Source organism: Oculina patagonica, chromosome 5 (assembly GCF_052425735.1).
Source record: "Oculina patagonica isolate OP01 chromosome 5, crgOcupat, whole genome shotgun sequence".
NCBI lineage: Eukaryota > Metazoa > Cnidaria > Anthozoa > Scleractinia > Oculinidae > Oculina > Oculina patagonica.
Genome location: NC_135762.1, coordinates 13,083,844 through 13,111,288, shown reverse-complemented (window position 1 = coordinate 13,111,288; position 27,445 = coordinate 13,083,844). Strand labels below are relative to the sequence as shown.

The window sequence follows — 27,445 nt, the reverse complement described above, 5'->3', positions numbered from 1 at the left end:
TGGAGGTGAGCTTCTTTTTTGAGAACTATCATGGATATTTCTCAATTTCGTGCAAAGCTTTTGATTTATGCACTTTCTAAAAAAGAGGAGTTTTCACTGTGTGGCATTAGTTTCACTTACAGAAATAAAAAAAGGGAACGTTTCGGCATGAAATACTGACTTCTGCTTAAAAAAAAAATAACCAAACGCATTTTTTTTTTTCAGAAGCGGCAGCTGTATATACATGATCTTTTATAAGGTACATAAACTTTTGGGCACTTAGTTACTAGACATGTACAGTGGCAATGCATTAAAATATTCGCTCTTTATGAGTCACGTAGCCAGAATTTAATTAATCGCGACGCAACCTTACACTATACTTAGTATTTGTTCTTAATGAGTCACGTAGCCAATATATTTATTAATCGCACTTCAGCGTTTATACAATACGTACTACTGACCGCGGATCACAATTGACTTACATTCCTAACAAAATACAAACAGACTCGGAATAGCCGACGGGGCCTATATATTTGCGTGCTTATATTCGTCAGAAATAGCAATACTTGCCATTTGAAGAATGCCGAGCATGAAAATGATTTATTTAGCGTCCACACTTTTTACAATAAAGCCATTTAGCATGTTTTCACCATACATTTTTATGTCAGCTTTAAACGTTTTTTTAATTGCTTGACCAAGTCAGTATCTCACTAAATCGTAATAATTATGTTTTGATGAATATACAATTTTACGTAAGTTACACCTGCTCGGTCATACAACATTCTCATCGAAATTTGAATGTCCTGTTGATTTGCTAACTGACAATTACCACTCTATTTATCTAAGATGATGTTTACATTGGCCAACAAACCCTGACGAGTGCTCGCCATTCGAATTTAAAAAAAAAAAACACTGACTACACAAAGCATTTGAGTATTAAAGAGAAATTGGATACGATGAAATAACGCACAGATCCCTTCGCAAAACAAGATTTCATTTTGTTTCGAGATTTCAGATACATGGAGCTTCTTGCTTCACTGTCACAAGCTCTGTTCCTTCATCCGTCACAGAGGACCTGTTTCTGACAATATGGAATTCTTTTAAAATATCCATTAAACCTCGACGATATTTCTCATTTAAAGTAAAATATATACATGGGTTCGCTGATGCGTTTGAATATAGAATAAAATGGGCTGCAAAGACAATGTTTTCAATGCCACAAGGCATGGTCCAATCCCAAACGAAATAAAACAAAATACCAAAAACATTGATTGGTATCACACAGACAATAAAAGTAATAAGTATTGCGATAATGATTCTCACAACTTTCGTGTCCTCTCTTAACCTTCGTGATGTGACACAACTTGAAGGACCCTTGCGTCTTGCAACTCCGTTCCTTTTCAGATTCAGGATAATTGCAGAGTACAATAATGTAACTACACACGCTGGAAGAGCGACCTCACAAACCAACACTATAATATAGTAGGTCTCCTGAGAACTTCTTTCATCAAACTTAGGGGCCCAGCGTAGGGTGCAGTATGTTTTCCCATCATATGTTACTGTCCGGAAGATATAAAAGTACACTATATGTAAACCCATTGAAATTATCCATATTAGGGGTATGATAATTTTGCCAACTTTAGTCGGCTTCATGACTTCTTTACGCAAAGGGAACACAATTGCTCTGTACCTGTCAATGGCTATGACTACAAGACTTATGATGGACACCGCAGTTGAGATGTCTTGAAAGAAGGAAAGGCTTTTGCAGAGAACAGAGCCTAACAGCCCATCAACTAACCACCTACGAGGTCCAAGCAATGTTTCCGTAATCTGTCGCGGTACAGCCAGCACTGTTATAAGTATATCTGAAACCGCCATGTTGATGATAAGATAGTTGGTAATTGTTTGCATTCGCTTGTTCTTCTTAATGATAGCAATGAGCAAAGAGTTTCCCAAGACTGCAAGCAGAAACAGGACACAGTAACAGAATATTTTCACTCCTTTGATTAGGTCTGTATCGCTTTCGTACGGTTTACAGCTGTATTCCTTGAGCCGCGGTGTAGCACTTGTACTACTCATATTTCCAAATGATTGCGCTGTCGATGATTGTGTAGTAGTATCCATAAGTTCTCTATTAAAATCGCAAACTGGACGGTTGTTTACCTTGTCTTGTGAGAGAAAAGACCGTTCTCCAAAGCGAATTACTGCTCGTCGTTGTTTAGTTTATTATGATGTTTTGTGAAGTCTTCAAATTGCAAATTGGCAATATCTGCGGTTTATACAGTTGAGTTCAGGCTTCCGTTAGTTAATTCGAGTATCTACAAAGATGTTATAAGAAACTCGGGAAAAATGCACAGAACGTATCTGCAGCAATTTCAGTTTCCATCCGAGCGGGTTTTGTTTGTGTCTTGCTCCTTCTGATATCTCTATCCAAATGCAAATTTATTCACGCATTGCACAATATCAATTTCAATTTGGTAATTTTATGTGACATCTCAACTACTATTCATACTCCCAAATAATTCCTGTAGCAGTATTCATTATTTATTATTTCTCAAGTCATAAGACAAACTTTGTGGCGGTTAACCTTGTGTTGGTCCGTACTCCAAACTAACAAGGTACTGTTCGTCGTTCTTATTTTACAATGATATCGGTTAAGTCTTGCAAGTGAAAGGCAACATCAACGGCTTACACAGTTGTACCTCTTCTCTTCCGTTTTGCGTAAAATTCGAGTATCGAAGAGGAAGTTAAGAAACTCAATAGAAATGTACAGAGCTTATCTGAAGCGAATGAATGACGACTGAACCTGTTTCCATCCGAGAGTGGTTTGATCGTGACTCCTTTTAAAATGTCTTTTCCAGCTGCAAATTGAACTGTCGACTCCCGTTGACTTTGGCGTTCAAGTTTCTCTTTGGACAAAAGAGGCATATAACACACCTGTAAAATCTATCAAATTAATATCCGTGGAAGATACGAAAACGCACTTTTCTCGGATTTGTTTTTGTCAAATGCTTGGCAAAAGCTAAATGAAAAGCAATCAGCCTATGCTAACTGCAGAACCATTCATCTTAAACATTATTTTTGTTTTTTAATTAAACCGCGCAAAAGAAAGACCCCCAACAGCCAGCTCCGTAATTACGATGTCTTAAGCCGCCATGTTGGTCATAAGGTAGTTAGTGATATATTGCATTTCTGGTAATAATAGCCAGCAGCAAAGAGTTTCCCAAAATAGAAAAGAACATCAGGAAAATGTACACGAATCTCCTGTGAATTGTTTGCAGCTAAATGGTCTAGGCACCGTGGGATTTGAATTAGCATTATTGAAAATATGTTTTTCGTTAAGGGTACCTTTGTAACTCAGGAAACAAGAAAAAAAATAGTTAAACCACACACGACGCCAGCTGGCCTTATCCAAGCTTACCTTTCATAAATTTGTTGCAGCATTTCTTTGATGGCCTAGTTGTGCTACTTGATCTGAACACGATTTGGAGGTCAGCTTTCTATTGAGAACTATCGTGGATACTTCTCAATTCCGTGCAAAGCTTTTGATTTGTGGACTTTTTTAAAAAGAGAATTTTCACTGTATGGTATTAGTTTTACTTGCAAAAATAAAAAAGGAAAGTTTCGGCATGAAATGCTGGCTTCTGCGTGAAAAATTAACCAAACGCATTTTTTTTTTTCAGAAGCGGTAGCTGTATATACATGATATTTTATTGTTATAAGCTACATACATTTTGCGCAAGTAAATTACTAGACAACCCATTTAATATTCCATCATGTAGCCAAAACTCTAATTAATTGCAACGCAACGTTTAATCTATAATTAACTGTATTCGTTCTTTACGAATCACGTAGCCAATATTTTAATTAATCGCATTTCAGCGTTTATACTATACAACTACCATAGTAAAATCGACAAAGTAAATGACGACGCAAAATTACACGAATAAAGGTACAATAAATCTCAGATGGTCTATTTTAGGGATACACTGTAGGCTCCAAATGAATCGTTGCGCGCGTAGCAGGTTGCTTAAGATGTCCGCTGGACACCCTATTCCAAGTATTATGATATTTCTTTATAATTTACATAGACAAGTCCTATCAAAACAACCAGGGATAAAACTATTTCCTCTCGATACAGGTAAAACGCCTTGAGAACTACGAGACTGACATCACAGCCATAATTGACCTACATTCCCATGTTCAGGCTTAGTGCCATTCTAGCTAGGAAACTATAACTCTGAGATTTATTGCAGATCACATTTAACTTAAAGCCTCAAGTAACTATCCAGGCTTAGAGTAAGTGAAGCTGGGGAACCAGTATTCTGTCATTACATATCACATGATCATCCCAAAGTGAACACGCAGCCTTGGTGCAAAATTAAGCTGGGGAACTACACACCGACGATACAGATCACATTTGACTTACATTCGTAAAAAATACAAACAAACTAGGTTCTTGTTTCAGCGCTTTTTATTCGTTTTCTATTTAACAATTAGACTACGAGCCCAAGTTTTCTATGAGCGAATCAGGCCAACGAGGTTTATTTGACATCTTGTATTTGCTAGTGGCCCAACAAGCCTCGTTAACCCGAGAATAAATAAAGTTCTGTATGTATGCGTGCTCATATGCGTCAGAAATAACAATGCTTGCCATTTACAGAATGAGCATTAAAATCATTTATTTAGCGTCCACACTTTTTTACAATATAGCCATCTAGCATGTTTTCATTATACATATTTATGTTAGCCTTAATCGATTTTCTTTGATTACTTGACCACACCAGTAATACCTCGGCAAATTTTGTATTTACAATTATAAACGTTGAAGCGTGAATCTCTCCCAAAACTTCCCACGCAGTGTACACAATTGGATGTTAGCATTAGTTTCTGACGAGTCTTGAATATTCATTTATGACTTATTTTTGGCTTTAAACGGAAGTAGTTATCTGTTACATGAAAGTAAAATTTAAGCTACCTACTCACAACAAATCGCTACGAAGCTCGAAAAAAGGAATAAAATCTCCAAAACTCGATCTAACCACGTTACCACCTAGCTTTAGAGGGAAACAATAGGTAAACTTCGTTATCTTGTGTGGGCTTTAGTTACTACACTGACTGAAGAATATGATTAAGATAAAATGAGATGCATTTCAACAGATCGCCTCGTAAACAATTTCGTAATCACTTTGTTTTGATAAATATACAATATTAAGTAAACACCTGCACGGTCATCCAAAATTCTTATCGAAACAGGAAGGAAGAGTAACTGCTTGATATTTGAATGTCCTGTTGATTTGCTAACTGACAATTACCACTCTATTCATGTGAAGGTGATGTTTACAATGGTCAACAAACCCTGACGAGTGCTCGTCATTCAAATTTGAAATAAAAACACGGACCACACAAAGCATTTGAGTATTCAAATGAATTTGGATGCAACACCTGAAACACCTAATTCATTAAAGCCAAGGGTTTCGTTTCATGAAATAACGCACGGATCCCTTCGCAAGATAAGATTACATTTTGTTTCAGGATTTCAGATACATGAAGCTTCTTGCTTCACTGTCACAAGTTCTGTTCCTTCATCCTTCACGGTTGACCTTTTTCTGACATGCCACACAATATGGAATTCTTTTAAAATATCCATTAAACCTCGACGATATTTCTCATTTAAAGCAAAATATATACATGAGTTCGCTGACGCGTTTGAATATAGAATAAAATGGGCTGCAAAGACAATTTTTTCAATGCCACACGGCATGGTCCAATCCCAAACGAAATAAAACAAAATACCAAAAACATTGATTGGGATCACACAGACCATAAAAGTAATAAGTATTGCGATAATGATTCTCACAACTTTCGTGTCCTCTCTTAACCTTTGTGATGTGACACAACTTGAAGGACCCTTGCTTCTGGAAATTCCGCTCCTTTTCAGATTCAGGATAATGGCAGAATACAATACTGTAACTATACATGTTGGAATAGCGACCTCACAAACCAACAATATAATATAGTAAGTTAACTGAGAACTCCTTTCATCAAACTCAGGGGCCCAGCTAAGTGTGCAGTATGTTTTCCCGTCAAATTTTACTGTCCGGAAGATATAAAAGTACACTAAATGTAAACCCATTGAAATTATCCATATTAGGGGTATGATAATTTTGCAAACTTTAGTCGGTTTCATGACTTCTTTACGCAAAGGGAACACAATCGCTCTGTACCTGTCAATGGCTATGACTACAAGACTTAAGATGGACACCGCAGTTGAGATGTCTTGAAAGAAGGAAAGGCTTTTGCAGAGAACAGAGCCTAACAGCCCATCAACTAACCACCTACGAGGTCCAAGCAATGTTTCCGTAATCTGTCGCGGTACAGCCAACACTGTTATTAGTATATCTGAAAACGCCATGTTGGCGATAAGGTAGTTGGTAATTGTTTGCATTCGCTTGTTCTTCTTAATGATAGCAACGAGCAAAGAGTTTCCCAGGAGCGAAAGCAGCAGTAGGACACAATAACAGAATATTTTCAATCCTTTGATTAGGTCTGTATCGCTTTGAAACGGTTTGCAGCCGTATTCCTTGAGCCGCGGTGAAGCACTTGTACTACTCATATTTCCAAATGATTGCGCTGTCGATGATTGTGTAGTAGCCATAAGGTCTTAAATAAAATCGCAAACTGGACGGTTGTTTACCTTGTCTTGTGAGAGAAAAGAGCGTTCTCCAAAGCGAATTACTGCTCGTCGTTGTTAAGTTTATAATGGTATTTGTGAAGTCTTCAAATTGCAAAGAAACATTTGGCAATATCTGTGGTTTATACAGTTGTATCTCTTCCCTTCCGTCAGTTAATTCGGGTATCTACAAGGATGTTATAAGAAACTCGGGAAAAATGCACAGAACGTATCTGCAGCAACCAATTTCAGTTTCCATCCGAGTGGATTTTGTTCGTGTCTTGCTCCTTCTGATAACTCTATCCAAATGCAAATTTATTCGCGCATTGCACAATATCAATTTCAATTTGGTAACAATAATCTATGTAACATCTCAACTACTATTCATACTCCCAAATAATTCCTGTAGTAGTATTCATTATTTATTATTTCTCAAGTCATATGACAAACTTTGTGGCGGTTAACCTTGTGTTGTGTTACTCCAAACTAACAAGATACTGTTCGTCGTTTTTATTTTACGATGATATCGGTTAAGTCTTGCAAGTGAAAGGCAATATCGACGGCTTACACTGTGAGTTGTACCTCTTCTCTTCCGTTTTGCATAAATTCAAGTATCGAAGAGGAAGTTAAGAAACTCAATAGAAATGTACAGAGCTTATCTGAAGCGACCGAATGACGGTTAAGCCAGTTTCCATCCGAGAGTGGTTTGATCGTGACTCCTTCTAAAATGTCTTTTCCAGCTGCAAATTTAACTGCCGACTCCCGTTGACTTTGGCCTTCAAGTTTCTCTTTGGACAAAAGAGGCATATAACACACCTGTAAAATCTATCAAATTAATATCCGTGGAAGATACGAAAACGCACTTTTCTCGGTTTTTCTTTTGTCAAATGCTTGGCAAAAGCTAAATGAAAAGCAATCAGCCTATGCTAACTGCAGAACCATTCATTTTAAACATTATTTTTGTTTTTTAATTAAACCGCGCAAAAGAAAGACCCCCAACAGCCAGCTCTGTAATTACGATGTCTTAAGCCGCCATGTTGGTCATAAGGTAGTTAATGATATATTGCATTTCTGGTAATAATAGCCAGGAGCAAAGAGTTTCCTAAAATAGAAAAGAACATCAGGAAAATGTACACGAATCTCCTGTGAATTGTTTGCAGCTAAATGGTCTAGGCACCGTGGGATTTGAATTAGCATTATTGAAAATATGTTTTTCGTTAAGGGTACCTTTGTAACTCAGGAAACAAGAAAAAAAATAGTTAAACCACACACGACGCCAGCTGCCTTATCCAAGCTTACCTTTCATAAATTTGTTGCAGCATTTCTTTGATGGCCTAGTTGTGCTACTTGATCTGAACACGATTTGGAGGTCAGCTTTCTATTGAGAACTATCGTGGATACTTCTCAACTCCGTGCAAAGCTTTTGATTTGTTTACTTTTTTAAAAAGAGAATTTTCACTGTATGGTATTAGTTTTACTTGCACAAATAAAAAAGAAAAGTTTCGCCATGAAATGCTGGCTTCTGCGTGAAAAATTAACCAAACGCATTTTTTTTTCAGAAGCGGTAGCTGTATATACATGATATTTTATTGTTATAAGCTACATAAATTTTGCGCACGTAAATTACTAGACAACCATTTAATATTTCATCACGTAGCCAAAACTCTAATTAATCGCAACGCAACGTTTAATCTATAATTAACTGTATTCGTTCTTTACGAATCACGTAGCCAATATTTTAATTAATCGCATTTCAGCGTTTATACTATACAACTACCATAGTAAAATCGACAAAGTAAATGACGACGCAAAATTACACGAATAAAGGTACAATAAATCTCAGATGGTCTATTTGAGGGATACACTGTAGGCTCCAAATGAATCGTTGCACGCGTAGCAGGTTTCTTAAGATGTCCGCTGGACACCCTATTCCAAGTATTATGATATTTCTTTATAATTTACATAGACAAGTCCTATCAAAACAACCAGGGATAAAACTATTTCCTCTCGATACAGGTAAAACGCCTTGAGAACTACGAGACTGACATCACAGCCATAATTGACCTACATTCCCATGTTCAGGCTTAGTGCCATTCTAGCTAGGGAACTATAACTCTGAGATTTATTGCAGATCACATTTAACTTAAAGCCTCAAGTAACTATCCAGGCTTAGAGTAAGTGAAGCTGGGGAACCAGTATTCTGTCATTACATATCACATGATCATCCCAAAGTGAACACGCAGCCTTGGTGCAAAATTAAGCTGGGGAACTACACTCCGACGATACAGATCACATTTGACTTACATTCGTAAAAAATACAAACAGACTAGGTTCTTGTTTCAGCGCTTTTTATTCGTTTTCTATTTAACAATTAGACTACGAGCCCGAGTTTTCTATTAGCGAAACAGGCCAACGAGGCTTATTGGACATCTTGTATTTGCTAGTGGCCCAACAAGCCTCGTTAACCCGAGAATAAATAAAGTTCTGTATGTATGCGTGCTCATATGCGTCAGAAATAACAATGCTTACCATTTACAGAATGAGCATCAAATCATTTATTTAGCGTCCACACTTTTTTACAATATAGTTATCTAGCATGTTTTCATTATACATATTTATGTTAGCCTTAATCGATTTTCTTTAATTACTTGACCACACCAGTAATACCTCATCAAATTTTGTATTTGCATAGTCTAAAACCCGGACTGGACTCTGGACTGGACCCTGGACTCTGGACACTGGACTCTGGACTCTGGACTCTGGACTCTGGACTCTGGACTATGAACTCTGGACTCTGGACTCTGGTCAATTTTTTTTTAATATTAAAAAAAGTTAAATATTAATATAAAACCAAATTGATTAACAAATATTTTTACTTTTAATTTGTTAATTTTCTTTTTATTTTATGCATTTTTTTTTGAAAGCGTCTTTCAAAATATCATGATAAGGATGTTTTGATGACGACTCTTGTGCAGTCATGTACAGGGAAGCGTCCGAGTTTTTGTGCCTGTTTACCATTTAACACGGCAATAAAGTTCGACATTTTGCATGCCCATGCCGTTGCTGTGGACCTGCTCCCGAGTGACGGACGTTGTGGTGTTTAACGAAGCCAACAACTGTGCCCCTAACTGAACGTGTTTTCTTTCTTTATGTTGAGCGTATCGATGCGAACAGCATAAATCGCTTTCTTGACAAACTGTTGGAAGGATATTTATTTTCCTTTTATAAGGCCTAAAAGCACGATGGTATAACAAAAGGCAGACAGGACGTAGACCATGATTGGACGAGAGTAGTTTTCACAAGATTTTTATCAAGGCAGACTTGTCTTGTTAAATGGTAGACAGGCACAAACACTCAGAAGCTTCCTGGAACATAATTGCACGAAAGTTGTTATCAAAACATCCTTATCATGATATTTCTAAAAACGCTTTCCTCTGTCGGTGACGTAGCACCAAGCTAGAGGCCGGGTAATGTAGCGAATTATTATTTTTTGGCCGGAAATGTTACTTGTTTCATGTTTCAAGAACAATCGATCACAACCTTTAAACCAAAATATCGAGAAAAAGTAAAGTTTGTATTTGAAGTGGAGATTGGGCGATTTTTTTTTATCCATCACGGGTAACGAGGACAGATAAGCATCTCTGAGAGCAGACAGGGCGTAGTCCATTAATGGATGAGAGTAGTTTTCACAAGATTTTAATCTAGGCCGACTACTTAGTGATTGTTTTGTTAAATCTAGCTTGGTGCTACGTCTTTCGCCTAATGACAACGAAAATTTAGCAGGCCTAGTGAATTTTGATTTTAGTAACATGAAAACCAAGAATAAGTAGTCTGCCTTGATAAAAATCTTGTGAAAACTACTCTCGTCCAATCATGGTCTACGTCCTGTCTGCCTTTTTTTGTTATACCATCGTGCTTTTAGGCCTTATAAAAGGAAAATAAATATCCTTCCAAAAGTTTGTCAAGAAAGCGATTTATGCTGTTCGCATCGATACGCTCAACATAAAGAAAGAAAACACGTTCAGTTAGGGGCACAGTTGTTGGCTTCGTTAAACACCACAACGTCCGTCACTCGGGAGCAGGTCCACAGCAACGGCATGGGCATGCAAAATGTCGAACTTTATTGCCGTGTTAAATGGTAAACAGGCACAAAAACTCGGACGCTTCCCTGTACATGACTGCACAAGAGTCGCCATCAAAACATCCTTATCATGATATTTTGAAAGACGCTTTCAAAATAAAAAAAATGCATAAAATAAAAAGAAAATTAACAAATTAAAAGTAAAAGTATTTGTTAATCAATCTGGTTTTATATTAATATTTAACTTTTTTTAATATTAAAAAAAAATTGACCAGAGTCCAGAGTCCATAGTTCAGAGTCCAGAGTCCAGAGTCCAGTCCAGAGTCCAGTCCAGAGTCCAGTCCTGGTTTTAGACTATGCCTACAATTATAAACGTTGAAGCGTGAATCTCTCCCAAAACTTCCCACGCGGTGTACACAATTGATGTTAGCATTAGTTTCTGACGAGTCTTGAATATTCATTTATGACTTATTTTTGGCTTTAAACGGAAGTAGTTATCTGTTGCATGAAAGTAAAATTTAAGCTACAACCCTACTCACAACAAATCGCTACGAAGCTCGAAAAAAGGAATAAAATCTCCAAAACTCAATCTAACCACGTTACCGCTAACTTTAGAGGGAAACAATCGGTAAACTTCGTTATCTTGTGTGGGCTTTAGTTACCACACTGACTGAAGAATATGATTAAGATCAAATGAGATGCAATTCAACAGATTGTCTCGAAAACAATTTCGTAATTACTTTGTTTTGATAAATATACAATTTTAGGTTAACACCTGCACGGTCATCCAACATTCTTATCGTAACAGGAAGGAAGAGTAACTGCTTCACATTTGAGAATTTTGATTAATCGCGACGCAACGTACGTTTATACTATACTTAGCATTCGTTCGTAATGAGTCACGTAGCCAATATCTAAATTAATCGCACTTCAGCGTTTATACAATACCACATTCCTATCAAAATACAAACAGACTCGGTTCTTGTTTCAGTGTTTTTTATTCGTTTACTATTTAACAGTAACTACGAGCCCGATTTTTGTATGAGCGAATAGCCGACGGGGCCTATTTGCGTGCTCTATATTCGTCAGAAATTGCAATACTTGCCATTTGCAGAATGAACATGAAAATGATTTATTTAGCGTCCACACATTTTACAATAAAGCCATTTAGCATGTTTTCACCATACATTTTAATGTCAGCTTTAAACGATTTTTTAATTGCTTGACCACGTCAGTATCTCACTAAATCGTAATAATTATGTTTTGATAAAAATACAACTTTACGTAAACACCTGCTCGATCATCAGGATCCAACGTGCTCATCGAAATTTGAATGTCCTGTTGATTTGCTAACTGACAATTACCACTCTATTCACGTGAAGGTGATGTTTACATTGGCCAACAAACCCTGACGAGTGCTCGTCATTCAAATTTAGAATAAAAACACTGACTACACAAAGCATAAGATTATGCAACACCTTATTCATTAAAGCCGAGGGTTTCGTTTCATGAAATAACGCACGGATCCCTTCACAAGACAAGATCTCATTTTCTTTCAGTTACATGAACATTATTGCTATACTGTCACAAGTTCTGTTCCTTCATCCTTCACGGTTGACCTTTTTCTGACAATATGGAATTCTTTTAAAATATCTATTAAACCTCGACGATATTTCTCATTTAAAGTAAAATATATACATGGATTCGCTGACGCGTTTGAATATAAAATAAAATGGGCTGCAAAGACAACGTTTTCAATTCCACAAGGCATGATCCAATCCCAGACGAAATAAAACAAAATACCAAAAACATTGATTGGGATCACACAGACCATGAAAGTAATAAGTATTGCGATAATGATTCTCACAACTTTCATATTCTCTCTTAACCTTCGTGATGTGACACAACTTGATGGACCCTTGCGTCTTGCAACTCCGCTCCTTTTCAGATTCAGGATAATTGCAGAGTACAATACTGTAACTACACACGCTGGAAGAGCGACCTCACAAACCAACACTATAATATAGTAGGTCTCCTGAGAACTCCTTTCATCAAACTTAGGGGCCCAGCTTAGTGTGCAGTATGTTTTCCCATCATGTGTTACTGTCCGGAAGATATAAAAGTACACTAAATGTAAACCCATTGAAATTATCCATATTAGTGGTATGATAATTTTGCCAACTTTAGTCGGCTTCATGACGTCTTTACGCAAAGGGAACACAATTGCTCTGTACCTGTCGATGGCTATGACTACAAGACTTAGAATGGACACCGCAGTTGAGATGTCTTGAAAGAAGGAAAGGCTTTTGCAGAGAACAGAGCCTAACAGCCCATCAACTAACCACCTACGAGGTCCAAGCAATGTTTCCGTAATCTGTCGCGGTACAGCCAACACTGTTATTAGTATATCTGAAACCGCCATGTTGGCGATAAGATAGTTGGTAATTGTTTGCATTCGCTTGTTCTTCTTAATGATAGCAATGAGCAAAGAGTTCCCCAAGACTGCAAGCAGAAACAGGACACAGTAACAGAATATTTTCACTCCTTTGATTAGGTCTGTATCGCTTTCGTACGGTTTACAGCTGTATTCCTTGAGCCGCGGTGTAGCACTTGTACTACTCATATTTCCAAATGATTGCGCTGTCGATGATTGTGTAGTAGTATCCATAAGTTCTCTATTAAAATCGCAAACTGGACGGTTGTTTACCTTGTCTTTTGAGAGAAAAGACCGTTCTCCAAAGCGAATTACTGCTCGTCGTTGTTTAGTTTACAATGATGTTTGTGAAGTCTTCAAACTGCAAGGAAAAATCCGGCAACATCTACGGTTTATACAGTTGTATCTCTTCTCTTCCGTTAGTTAATTCGAGCGTCGACGAGGAAGTTAAAAGAAACTCGCAGAACGTATCTGAAGCGATGACGATTAATTTTAGTTTCGATCCGAGTGGGTTTCGTTCGTGACTAGCTCCTTCTGATAACTCTTTCCAATTGCAAAGTTATTCATGTCTTGCATAATTTTAATTTGTGTAACAATAATCTATTTTTATAACCACCCGTCGTCGACTTCCGTTGTAACACTTGTAATCAAAAGGCCCATAAGGTCGCCTCGAATCACGCAATTGCAAACTGGAGGTTCAAATTGGTGAAAGCAAACAGCCGTTAAAAAAAAAAAACATTAAAAAAACTCTGCACTGCTCACCACAAAAACCTCAGTTTTACTACTAGGACCTTCCTTCAGACGACTACCATACAAGAAGCTTGTCAAAGCTTAAATCAATGTCAAATTATATAGATAACTTCTTCTTTGCTAAAAGTGAAATTTTGACTGCTTGTGTTGAAACGATATGCAAAACTACTCGTGAGCAAGGTTAATCGCTGTCTTTTTATCCACTTTGTAAAGAATTCTAGAGTTTTCTGCATTTTTTTTTTAATCCAAGGGAACTCATCAAATGTATTTAGTCTCTTAGGTTATATTACCTGGAAAATGTTAAATTACTTTATTATAGGAAATTAACGCTTGTGTTAATTAAGGTATTTGAAATTAACGCGACTTAAATTAACGCGAATTGAAGGAAAAATTATTTCTAAATAAAGGAAATAAACGCAAAAGAGAGGATAACATTTCAAAATGAAGGAAATTAACGCGACGAACACAAGGGAAAAAAAAGAACTTGTTGAGATAACAGGAACAAGTTTACTTTAACACAAAGGAATCTGAGCGTTCTTCACAGTTTTAGTGATCCGGCAGATTTACACCCTGATGAAATTATGCCTTTTCCTTAGCGTCAAGACGTCTGGACTGTATCGAGAAATTGGGACCAATTAATGGAAATTAAAGTCATGGAAATTAATGCTTCACTTAATTAAAGTGTATATGACAAGAAATTTTTTATCGCCTCTTTTTCTTCCCTTATATATGTAATAACAAAATATCAATTTAAAAATTTGGGGAAATTATTTCTTCCTTGATTTTTAGCGGCCAAAAAACCCTCAATTTCCCCATAAATTTGTCCCGGAGACTGGGGCGAGAAATCTTGTTCGTGACGTCAATTGAATTGATCGAACAGTCGCCATATTTGATTTTTCAGTCAAACTTGTTGGCTCTGCAGCTTCGAGTTTCTGTGATTTATCCTTGTTTTAAGCTTGTTTTGTTTAAATTGAGGAATGTCTAGCGATTCAGAACCGCCGATTCTTTGTCTGTTGCGAAAAACTTAGATTAAGTGATGATTTCGAGGAAGGATTTGTTATGGGTTATAGAAAGAAAAAATTGGCAGCGATGAGCGACTAACGAAAAGAAAGAGACCTCGATGGTTTAACTCCAGTCATTCGAAAAGAAGATACGAAGGAACTGTGCTTGTTAAATCTTGGTATGTAAAGCGAGTTGAGCAAGCCCTGGTTTCTTCACAAAGTCAGAAAGATATTTAGTTTCAAGTAACTGCCACTGCTTTTGATAATAATTCAGGTGCAGATGTGGCCATTGCAACAATTTAGTTAGCGCATTCGAGTAGCGCTGCTACCGGGAGGTCACTTGTTCGTCCAGAAAGATGGTTTTCGACGTTTAATCGAGAACATAAAATGTACTACCTAACACGATTACTATGGCGCAAATAAAGAACCGAGCAGTTTAATATCGCTAAATGTCCTGTTAAATGCCGAGGGCTAAAGGGAACTCAGGGAATTGTCGCGCCACAGCCAAGTGCCTGAAAACGTTCATATAAGACATAATTTAAATTCGACAAAACCCCCTAGACCTATCATTCAAATCACGTTGATCTGTTATGATGCTTCCCTAAACCTTCCATTCTGCTTTTTTTTTTTTATCCACTACATGTTTCCTCTGTGGTCCGCAGGGACAGGGACAGAGTTAGACTACTGAACTTACAAAACTTACTCTTTCCTTCTCAGCGAAAAATTTCCTTTAATAGTAATTGTTACAAAGTTGCTGTCAACAATGGGCCTCAGTTTTTCAGAAACCTTTTCTTAGACAGTACAGTTTATGGGGTGCGTGAGCCAGAGCAGTTCAAGTTAGGTAGGCAATATTCTATAGGTTTTCCAATTAAAATTTTAAAATGACAGAAAAAATTACTTATCCTTTTAAAGTCGTCTTCTTTAGGTTCCTATTATCTGTTACATGCAGGTGGACCACAAGATGCTTTGTGGCCTCATGGGTTGTCCAGCTTGTATTTATCACAGTACTTTACATAAAAACATGTAAAAATTTACAGTGGCATCTACCACATAGTGGCTCTTTGGATCCCACTAATTCTAGTTCGAAATGGAATTTAGAACTGTAATGTTGGTTTTTCTGGAGGGAGGAAAACAGGAGAACCCATAGAAAAACCCTTGGTCTTGGATCAGGGACAAGAACCAACAACTCAACCCACATGTAATGCTGGGTCTGGGAATTGAACACGGGCCACATTGGTGAGAGGCGAACACATAATTTTAACGAAATACCAGCCATGTCAGTCAAGCTACTTGTATAGATAGATAATAGAAAGAAACTGCTACAATGAAAAACAAACAATTGATTTATTTACATCTTCGATTGTCCTTACTCTCCATCTGAACTGAATAAAAGTGAAGAAGTTGAATGGGAAAACCATGTTCCCTTTATAATCAACACATGTACAACCTCTAGTTGTTTTAATTGTATGGGGGAGTTTTGTCAAAACAAATAAAATAACTTTTTATGCAAACGAACTGATTTTCTACATATTTAGCAATAAAAGGCCTTTTGCCTAGGCTACTGTTTGGAGGTACTGCTTGGAGTACTGCCATTTGGCATGCTAGGCTGTAATTTTATTGTGGCACTTTCCAGGATTGGAAAGTCCTGGGAAAAGACTACCGGTCCCGGAAAGTTCTGGAAATCTGTTAAACTCAAGTAACACCAGCATTCTCAGAACTGAAATTATACGAAATGTATAGCAGACAATAAGGAGAAATGATATTCAGATCTTGGAAGTAAAAGGGTTAATGTGAATTTTGGAGTACATGTACTAGAAAAATCAATCTGAGTCATTGAAAAGTCCTGGAAAAGTACTGGAAAATTGTTTGTAAAAAGGGTGCAAATCCTGTCCAGACCTTTAGGTAATTGGGGGTTCAATCAACAATCAAATATGCTTGTTGTTCAAAGGAAAAATTTTGTTCAAAGGAAAAGTCCCAACATCGCAAATATTTATCGCAGGATTCACCGTTAACACCACCGAATTACGTGGTGCTTTCATGGAAGCTTGCATGTCAAAATATGCAAAGTGTTCGCTTACTTGTCGCTCGGTCAGAACTTCTTGGGCTTCAGAAATGACTGTATCTCTTGTAGGGATGGAACCAACGATGTGATCTCTTCGCTTGGCAAATCCCATCGACCAGCCCATGTCATTTTCGAAGCAATGCTTTTCGAAATAAGCCGAGCACAGCGCAGTTAATTTGCTCATCGGTTCAGAGAAATCAACGCGGTGTCTTTGAACAAATTTCACCCATTTCGATCTCAAAGTCGGTTCTTTGGGAAAAGTTTGCATAGATATACCTGGTGTGTAGCTAGTATTTTCACAAAATTTCATTTTTGGGCGCTCCAGCCACACAATATCAACCTCCTGGCTTTACAGCTTTCACTCTTCCTTCAGCCATCTTGTTGTTTGTATCAATTCAACTGACGTCACAGGCTTCATCACGTGATTTTTTGGTCGCGCGATCATGGCGACACTTTTAAAGTGAAATAAGCGCGCATTTTGAACGAAAAAAAGGAGGTTTACAAACATTTTTCTCAGCAAATAACTTTCAAACATTTTTTCTAACAACAGAAGCATGCAATATCGCCGAAAAAATTTTGTGTCTCATATACACAGTTAACGGCGTGGAAATTAACGTTAACAAAAATTAACGCGACTTTTGAAATTCGCGTTAATTTCATGAAGCGTTAATTTCCTATAATAAGGTTTATGTACCTTATGCGAGAGTCATCGGTATGATCCAGAGTAATAGCAATAAGCAATGAGCTTCCAAGGACTGAAAGCAGCAGTAAGCAAATACTTTCACTCCTTTGGTTATGTTTGTATCGCTCTAAAACGGTTTACAATTTTGTTCATTGAGTAGTGGTGTAGTATTTGGAGTTTTTACATTCCAGATTGACCGTTGGTAATGACTGCAGAGGTATCCGTGACTTTTCCAATTGACATTCTGAACATTTTGTTCGTTTGTCGCTTTTAACAACCCGCTAATAATACCAGAAGGAAGGGAAAGCATTTTGGCGTGTTAAAGAGACTTAAAAATAATACTAGCAGAGAAGAAATTAGAAAATATTGCCATTGACTGAGTTTTCATTTTTCTGCAAATAGCGGATATTGTTCAGTTTCTCACGTGCCTTTCGTGAAGCCAATATTTGTATCGAAAGCATGTAGTCTAGGGCGTATTTATATGCAACATAAGCGCATAGCGCATTTCTCCGTTGGAATTTTTTTATTGCTTTCGAGCTGATAAAACAATAGAAAATTCCAAAGGGCAAATGTAACTGCTACCCTTATGCCTCAAATAAATCCACTTTTAAGGTTATCCGAGGATTTAAACGCGTAATGAAATATCTCCATCAGCTTTTACAATTAAAACTGTTATCAGTAGAGGTCCTAATAAAAAGTAAAAAGTAAACATTAAAAAGTCGCAAAAAGCCTTACAGTGTACCTAAAATGGAAGTCAAAGATATTTAAAGGAGAAGTTCACTCCAGAATGACCATTTTTCTTCTTTACGCCAATAAAAAGGTTATACAAAGATACGTTACTCACAAAAATTTCAGCCTCTAAAAAGCATTCAAACCTTATGAAATCCTACTCTAAAGTTACCCGAAAATCGAGTTCCGGCCGCCGCCATCTTGGAATAACTTAGCAGCCTGGCAATGTATGCGTGACGTCAAAGAGCTCAACCTCGCATGTAAACAAAATGGCTGCAGCTCTGGAGCCTTATCGGTTTGAGCCAGAACGCGTCCCCGATGAAAGCCAAGCGTCTGATGATGACAACGAAGAATCGGAAAGACTATTAAATCTATTCTGGTGTATCTGTTGGCGTTGTGAACTTACAGCAACTGAAAGAGAGTCCATCTGCTGTCGTGAAGTACCCGAGACGGAAAACAAGTTCGAGGAAGGTATTTTATGAAATTGCAATATTTCTGGCCTTTTCTTGCACTTGCATGGCTTACCATGCTTACCCATGCATCACTTTTACATGATAAAGTCAAGTTTTAAAAGCCTTCACAGTTAAGAAAATGTGACATCTCATGTTATTTGCCCCCGATTTTAATAAGTTATTCATTAACCCAGCTCGCCAGAAGTCATTTCTTATTTAACGTTTTATTAGGAATAAATACCGAGCAAGCTTCTATCAATTCAAGTGTCGTTACAAAATATTGAAAGCAGTTTATTAAGCTATAAATTCTGTCGAACGTGCCCTTAAAGCAAGGATTAATTCGTCACTAATATAATGTTTTTTTGTCACGTCACTTGCACATACAGGGATGTGTTGTGTTACAGAACACGAAGAGTTTACCGTTGTTTGCCTAACAAGAGCTGTTTTAAGAACTGCAATTGTAGGGTTCCATTATTTAAACAGCACTCCGGTACCTTCACCCATGCAGAACCGGTAAGAAATGTATACTTATAAATAAGATTTGATTTTAACTATCACCAAGAATACACAAGCCACCAAAAATAAAACACTGGGCAGTATCTTTAAGAAACCAAAAGACCGCCCCGCCACAAATCAGATCAAGGGAATTCTGTACAAAGTCAAATGCAAAACATGTGATTTTGCCTATGTGGGAGAGAGCAAAAGATCATGGAATTCGCGTGGCGCAGAGCACAAGCCTGGCACAAGATCTAATAACGAAAGCGCAATAAGATTTCACGCGGAAACAACAGACCATGACATTCATCCGGATTATGTAGAAATTTTAGAAAGAAATGTCAACAATAGGCAACAACGCCTATTCCTAGAAGCGCTACATTCTATCCAGGACATTAACTGTGTGAATGAGCATGTGCATTTCCCACAAGTTTATTTAACATTGGGAACATCCCTAGAGACCGGCGGTGTATAAAATACTTATTATGCAAAAACTGAACCAATTTTAACTCTGATGAAGGTAACAGAGAGTTACCGAAAATTCAGTTTTTATACGTTTTTACCAACTTTTTTAAGATCAGATACAAACCAAATTTTATTATATAATACATGCCATTCTATGTTATGGTGTGTATTGCAGAAACTATCGCTATGCAGCGTACAGACAGTATGTGTGGTGGATCTATCAAAGACTGGGAAGGAAACAAAGAAGAGTCATTCCATCTTGCGTGGTATCTGCCATACGAAGAGAATTTCCCGAAGCTACTGGCAACTACACGGGCTTTAAAGATCCAACAGTCACTGAATTCGACTTAGCATTTTTTTAACTTGTTTTATGGCTAAGTATTTCTTTGTGTGGCTTTATTGTGAAAAAATAATAACAAATAACAAATAATGACAAATAAACAAAGGTAAACATGTATCCAGTTTTGCCTGTTTTCTCCAACTAAACATTTCTTACTGTCAAGTATGGCCTGTTAGAATACAAGTACTTTTTCATATTTGGTACTGTTTACTTTTTTACTGTGGCAGCACATCGTCACTTGTTACTGTGCAACAGTGAAATCAGTGAAATCTCGGAATATGTTTTGCAATGATGTCTTCTTTGTTACCACGGGGAGTCGGTGCAATATTTTGTGGAAGGTGTGGCCTTTCTAGGAGGGGAACTTCGATCTCTTCCTTCTTCAGTAAAATTGCGTCATCCATTAGATCGTGAACAAACTGATATGTCTTCTCTTCATATATTGGTTTCGCGACCCACTGCTTCTGTAGTTTTGGGTATACACACTTGTAGCGCTCTTCTCCAGAGGCCATTGTCGCCACCCCTCTTCCCACATTACAGTTGTGATCAATGACAGCAAGCTGCGTTCTGCTAACCATGCCGTTATAAGAATAATGCTGTGACTTGTTTACGTATTTCTTTGCCATGGAGCCATGGTATACTTCTAGGCATCCCGTTTGAACAAAATCGGCCAGGAGACAGACATCCTTTAGGAGTTTAGGTTTCCATGCCACTTCTTTCAAAGCGTTGTGTGCCGGAGATCCAATCGGGAGCCATATCTTGTTTCTTCTCTGCTCAGTAGTTAGCTCATCGTGCTCGCACTCAGAAAACAACTGAAAATTAGGCCATTCATGTATCCCGGCAACATGGTAAACGACTGACTTCCATTTCTCCTGACAACGCAATTGATTGCCATCAGAGGTCGCCGCGCACCACCACAAGTAATTAACTACAGATGCGATCCAAGGCGTCAGGTCTGAGCATTCTCGTTTTTTAGACGCAGCAACAAGATTTTTGCGCACGGACTTTGCTAAGTGCCACGGGTCGAATCTGTGTTTGATGTGGGCCTTTTCTTTTTTCATCACTGCTGTTACTTGAACATGCCTAAATATTAAACAACACGTTGGCAGGTTAAATTTCTTTCATGGAGACCGTGCTAATTTCCTACGCCTTTGTGCAGTGCTTTATAACTACAAGCCAAGGACATTCGGGTACGTAGGCTGTGAGCAAGTTGTCTGTTTGAACATTGTAAGAATTAATTTTAAAAAGGCTAAAATGGGGGAAAAATGTTATAAAAGTTCTTAAAAACAAAACGTTTTCAACCTGATGATGACCTAGAGTCGAAAACGTTTTGTTTTTAAGAACTTTTATAACATTTTTATCCCATTTTAGCCTTTTTAAAATTATTTTATTGAGCAACATTATGACAACATTGTAAGAATTGTAGTTCAAGCTGAGCGCGTCGCGTGGCGAGCCCCTCGCTTTACGCGGGCTTGCTCACAGGCTTCCTCTTAAGTGCCCACCGCAAGAAAACGTTTAATACCTGTCTGTTGCTAGCAGGTCGATAACTTGACCATCACCTTCCAAGAACCCAAGGCACCTCTTAAGACCCTCTTTCTCCATGGCGTTAGAGTTGGCTACTTCCGATACTTGCACAATTGAAAAATCCACGATTCTTTCGGTCGTCACCTCCATCAAACTGTACGTACCGTACTTGGCGTTGTGCCCGGGACTGTCACATCGGCCGTCACCCGCAAGAACAAGGGACTGTCCTCTCAACGACTCAAGTACTTCATTCTGCTGAATCAGGTAGCGGTTGTTGACCACTGGCCAAAGGAACTTCCTTTGAATAAGATAGAAGGTTCCCTTTTCATAAAATCTGACATTGCACGCGCTCATGACATCCCGGACTCGCTTGAAATGATTCCCCGTAAAGAGGATTCCGCCGCTGCAAATGAGGTTTCCTGCTGCCATCCGTTTTACAAATGGTTGAGAGAACCAAGGCTCGATGTGGCCAGCCTTACACACTGTGGTCACACAAATCAAGGTTCCTCTCTGTCTGAGCTCAGCATTAATCACAGTAGCGCCACAATTCCTGCAAAACTGAAACAGCTGCTTTAAGCAGCTGTCAAAAACAATCGATTTTCTCTCGTTACTGGAATGCTCGGTTTCTTCAAGCCAGTTGGTGTCTGGGCAGGGGGAGAAGTCTGCATTTTCATCATCGGAATCTTCCTCATCTTCGGGTCCCCAGTCTTCATCTGACGTATCACAGCTACCGACCGATCCTGCGTCGTCAACGTCGTCGTCCCACTCCTCGTCGGACTCGTCAGACTGCTCCGAAATCACAGTTTCTACTGCTGGCATGGAGTCCGGGCTTTCTTTTGTTACTGCATTCTGCGGTTCGACGTCCCGCTTTACTTTGCTGCTGTACGCGTACGCGTGATCTAGGGACACATTTCTTTGACGTACTTCAGGTGTTTCAACAACTGGCCACTTTTTAACTGAGAAATCCAGGGGCTCCGTTTGCGTCGCCACGTGAACAAACGTTTTCACGGGTGCTTCTGTAATGGTGTCTTGTTCTGGTTCCGGAACATCAGAAACATCAGCAGATTGGTTGACTTCAAGTAACTCTTCTTCAAGACAATTTTCCACCTCTCCTGTTTTTTTGGCCTCTTCAGCCACCTGTTCGGCTATCCTTGCATTCTCCAAAATTCTTTCGACTTCCTAAATGAAATTATTTACGGGTTATATAATAATAAAGGAGGTTATAACAAGTTAGGGAAAAACTCATTTCGTACTTGTGCCATGAGCTACGAAAGTATTTCCAATACATGACAAAACTTATCACGACTGAAATAGATCAATTCCGATATATGTTAAATTTATGTTATTTCGCCTTTTTATTTTTATTTTAGGGAGGATTTTTAATCAATGTCTTAGAAATCAGTAAAAACAACTCGAGAAACTCTTCTTGATCAAATTTAAGATCGCACTCACAAAGAAACCTTTATGGCATTTTTTTTTTTTGTAGTCGACTAACACAGCAACAACTATTTAAATTATTCCACTTTAGACCAAACAATTTTTTTACCTCACTAATTATCTGTTTATAACTTTTAAATCTTTTTGCCCTACTATATTTATTTACATGTACAACCCAGTCATAGCATTTACAATTTTTTTTTATTTTTTCAGCCCGTTTAGTTAATTCGGACTAGCTTTTTTTGGCCAATCTAAGTTTGTTTATGCTGTAGTTATTTGCATGTTTTCTGGAAAATAAAATGGTGTTGTTGTGGTTGTTAATTAATGTTATCAAGAATTAAATGACTAACCTCTCTTCTATCCTTAGCCATTCGCCTCCTTTCGCTGGCGTGCCGTTTAAAAGGAACTTTAACTGCCGAAGATTTCTTAAATATTGTGGGAATTGCTTCTGGTTTCTTTTTTCTTTTGCGGATATTACCACCCAGGAGATCGAATCGGTGTTCCACTTCAAAGCAATCATCGGTAAAATGGTCCGAACATACAAATAGCTGTGCCTGCTTTGGCAGGAATTTTTCGTTCCTGTCCATTCTTCTCAGCCATTCTAGGGCAATTTTTCTCTTCGATAACGGCAGACGGTGAAAAGAAATGCCTCTTTTCGTGTCCCTTGGAGCTCTGTTTGTGCAAAAGGGAGCCGCACAAACAGGCATTTTGACAAAGAAACAAGGAGCTCAAATATTTAAATTTTCCCGCAAAATTCAGGTTGAGCTCTTTGACGTCACGCATACATTACCAGCTTCAAAGATGGCGGCGTTCAGTCATCGAGTTTTAGGCTACTTTAGAGGAGGATTTCGTAGGGTTTTAGCGCTCGCTAGAAGCTGAAATTTTGGTGAGTAACATATCTTTGTATGAACTTTTTGTTGGCGAAAAAAAAAGATAAAGGCAATTTTAGAGTGAACTTCTCCTTTAACAATTATTCGCCGAAGGCGAACACAGCATGAAAACATAACTTTACCGTGGTGTAAAGCTCAAATAAAGCTCGCGTAAATTTGAAATTTTCTTCACCTATACGCTGACTTTACATTTTTTAAAGCTGATCTTTATCCCAGCTTTACACTCAAGTATAAAAGTAGATAAAGATACTTCTTTACACCAACTTTAAATCACATTTACACACAGTAGTGTAAAGGCAGGTTTAACAACCTTTAACAACATTTAATTGGTGGCGTAAAGTTGGATAATCGACTTTACACCAGATTTAACCACCTTTAATTTAATGTAAATCCCAATTTTCACGCTGTGTTTCGAAGTGATTATTCAACAATAATCACTGAGCCTGAGGCGAATAGTTGTTTTAGTATAATTTTCAGAGGTGAATATCAAAAACTGCATAATAACAATAAAATAAACACGAAAACAACAAACACAAGAGCTCGCTTACATGTGTTAACCAGTTTACTTCATCGATTAAAATCGTAATTTACACTCAAGTTTTAGCAATAAAACGGAACAAAACAAACACTACGAAAACGAAAGATATTCAGTACCTTTGTTTAATCGTTGGCGACTTCTGAGTAATTGCGTGAGAAGAAGAGAGAGAGGAGAACTAAGCAATGGTTTGCCAGTCGATCTGACTAAGTACATGACCGCGTGCGATCTCCAAAATCACCATGTTTGCGATCAATTTTAATGCCTTGAAAACCATCTCTTGAAAATACTTTCGGTCTAAAAGCCTTGGTAGTTAATTTGCAAAATTTCTAATGTTTTAAATATCCAGGACTTGGAGTGATTTCTTTTAAATGATAGAAATTTTCATTAAACAAATGCCACCATGTTCACTGGCCTGGATGGTAAACGAGGCATGGCTTAGTGGCCAAACCTTGAGATGAAATATTCATCACCTAGCGCGGTGAATATTATGTCATAGTCCGAGCTTCTTGACCAATCAGAATTGAATTCACCTCTGGAAATTAAACTAGTAAAATATACAGGGATATTAAGATTTAAGCTAAAATTATGTTGCATGTGTATGAAATCAAAATATTTAAAAATTACATATTATTTTCAAAACAGTTGTGAATTTGGGAACCAGAATAATAAAAAGAGTTTTTCGCGGCTTCCTTCCGTACTTTCGGCAGATGTAAAAGATCGGCCTGCCTTGTTTGTATCAGTGCCTTATCTTTATTAAAAGTAAAATAGTTTTTTTAACAATTGGGGCACTTCACCAGTAATACACCTACGAAATAGATTGTATACACGTCTTTGGCGTCTTGCCTCCATCGTCTCATTAGCAAGATTTTATAGAGCCTCGTCTAAGACAACACCGATCTACTTATGTTCTGACACACGCTTAATAAGATCTCCTTAGACGTCGACATAGATAAAGATGTTTGTTACAGAGCTCAGTCTAGTTGCTGTTCCAAATAGCACACACTCTAGTAATTTTCATTTCATTACTCTCTCCTCCGCAGAGGGTTCTTCGCGCTCTTAGCCTGAGTAATGCTTGAGGAGGCCCATAATATAAATTTTCCTTTAGATCTTCTGCGGGAGAGAGAGATTCCGAAAAGCAGTATTACAAAAATGCCTTGGCTGGTCTTATTTTTAACACTCCTGCAGCATGAACAACATCACTGTTGAAGTAAAATTTAAAACGCGTCATTGGGCTTTCATTCATTAACCGGTTGGAGTGCAAAACGGTTTTGGTATTTTATGTTATTGTACAACAAGTATGGTGATTTTACAGAGTTTTTTTTGGCAAAGGGAACATTACTTTGTCTGCACAAGTTACTGGCTAAAGAGAAAGAGGTGGGCTAAATAAGCTTTGCAACACATCGTTTATTTATTATGCAAATGTTCACATGCCTTGAAAAATGGACTGACTTATGCCACGGAACCGAGGGATAAAGTTAAAAGCTGCAAGAAAGTCTTCACGTCACTGACAAATGGAGTGGAGTATCCAGCTTAATTTAAGGTTATTTTTATTACAGAAATTCCTGAACAGGATAATTAACTAATTAAAACTGTCTGACGACCTTTCAAATTATTAGCAAATTCAGCACCATTATTAAATCGTGTAAAATTCGAGTGAGGAAGCTCGGTTGGTCGTATTGTGAGTCGATAAAGAACAAACCAGAAGATTTCTTCTTTTTCAATCGTCAAACTTTTGGATCCCTTCGGTCGCTTTATCCTTCCTTGTTCTCTGAGTTTTGTGCTTTTCATATGCATTCGAGGACATTTCTTGAACTTAGGAACTCTAAACTCAATCTCGGATAATTAAATAGATTGCGGCTATGACTCCAGTGCTGTCTGCATTATATTTACTTCAAGGGAATCCGGCTCGTAGTCATCTTCTTTTTCTTTTCGTTACTCGGCATAAAACTGCGACAACTTATTGTCAAGGGCTTCGCAGTCGTACTCTTCTAGATTTTTTTTCCTTCTTTGTTTAAAACGCCCACTTCACGAAAACGTTCTTCTTTTCGCTCATTTTCCTCAGTTTTTCCAATAAACTCATCGTTCACCGCCCGGAAATGAGATGCCATTGTTTCAAACAGTGGAAAAGCAAATTTTTCCACCGTTGCTAAGCGGCCGAAGAACCAACCAATTTCAAGCAATTTTGCCTCGGGCAATAACTGATTAAAGAAAGAAATTTCCTTCTTCTTAGCCAATCAGAATTCAGTAATCTTGCCATCTATGTTCGACAAACATGATAACCGTTTCCTCGTTAAACATATCTCAATTAATATTCCTTGAGGCAGATGATCCTTTTTAAGAAGTCATAAAACGATCATTTTCTTTAAACATCTGCTCCTAAAAAAGACTAAAATTATAATTTCATTACAAGTAACTGCGGATAAGGGGGTTTTACCGCCATCCAACAAATAAAGTACCTCCTACCTTTTCCTCTAACGAGAAACCTACGCAAGCGTCGTACGGATGAAATCCGCCTACAAATTGAGGATTTTTCAAGGGAAAACCGTCCAAGCTGGTCCCTTTTGTGAAAAGATACGCCACTTTGAGATCTTTACTTTTCGATAAGTCTTTGTTCGAACAAAGTCTTTTTAGATTCCAAGATACCGGGTTGCAGCTTAATAACACCACTCGTCCAGCTCTGATAGATTGTTGGAAGAAAAAGTAACAATTTGTAGAAAATATCCGAGTGCATTTTTGGTGTGTAGGTACGGTAAGGATGAAAGAATAAATTAAATTTTTGTTTGTGCCTTACTAGAAAGAAACTTCCAATTCTTTAAGCAAAACGCACACACACATATAAAACGTTTTATGTTTTCAATTTAACTGCGGTACTTGGCATCGCCTAAAAATGGTCGTCTGTTAATAGATAACTGTTAA

The 27,445-nt window shown here is 37.8% G+C and overlaps 4 protein-coding genes across 4 annotated transcripts; 1 reads left to right on the top strand and 3 right to left on the bottom strand.

Moving 5' to 3' along the window:
* Nucleotides 1–2,196, bottom strand: LOC144654245 (neuropeptide Y receptor type 6-like). The gene has a single exon (XM_078514329.1). It carries the CDS (start codon nucleotides 2,101–2,103, stop codon nucleotides 991–993), a length of 1,113 nt encoding a protein of 370 aa, XP_078370455.1. The 5' UTR covers nucleotides 2,104–2,196; the 3' UTR covers nucleotides 1–990.
* A 3,322-nt stretch (nucleotides 2,197–5,518) lies between these two features.
* Nucleotides 5,519–6,712, bottom strand: LOC144655013 (neuropeptide Y receptor type 6-like). Its single transcript, XM_078515236.1, has one exon. It carries the CDS (start codon nucleotides 6,635–6,637, stop codon nucleotides 5,519–5,521), a length of 1,119 nt encoding a protein of 372 aa, XP_078371362.1. The 5' UTR covers nucleotides 6,638–6,712.
* A 5,000-nt stretch (nucleotides 6,713–11,712) lies between these two features.
* LOC144654244 (neuropeptide Y receptor type 6-like) lies at nucleotides 11,713–13,827 on the bottom strand. Its single transcript, XM_078514328.1, has one exon. The coding sequence runs from the start codon at nucleotides 13,399–13,401 to the stop codon at nucleotides 12,310–12,312; it is 1,092 nt and encodes a 363-aa protein (XP_078370454.1). The 5' UTR covers nucleotides 13,402–13,827; the 3' UTR covers nucleotides 11,713–12,309.
* Nucleotides 13,828–18,656: 4,829 nt separating this feature from the next.
* LOC144654776 (P2X purinoceptor 7-like) lies at nucleotides 18,657–20,290 on the top strand. The gene is made up of 3 exons (XM_078515002.1): nucleotides 18,657–18,862; nucleotides 19,230–19,356; nucleotides 19,979–20,290. The coding sequence occupies exons 1-3, from the start codon at nucleotides 18,661–18,663 to the stop codon at nucleotides 20,163–20,165; spliced, it is 516 nt and encodes a 171-aa protein (XP_078371128.1). The 5' UTR covers nucleotides 18,657–18,660; the 3' UTR covers nucleotides 20,166–20,290.
* The last annotated feature ends 7,155 nt before the right edge of the window (nucleotides 20,291–27,445 follow it).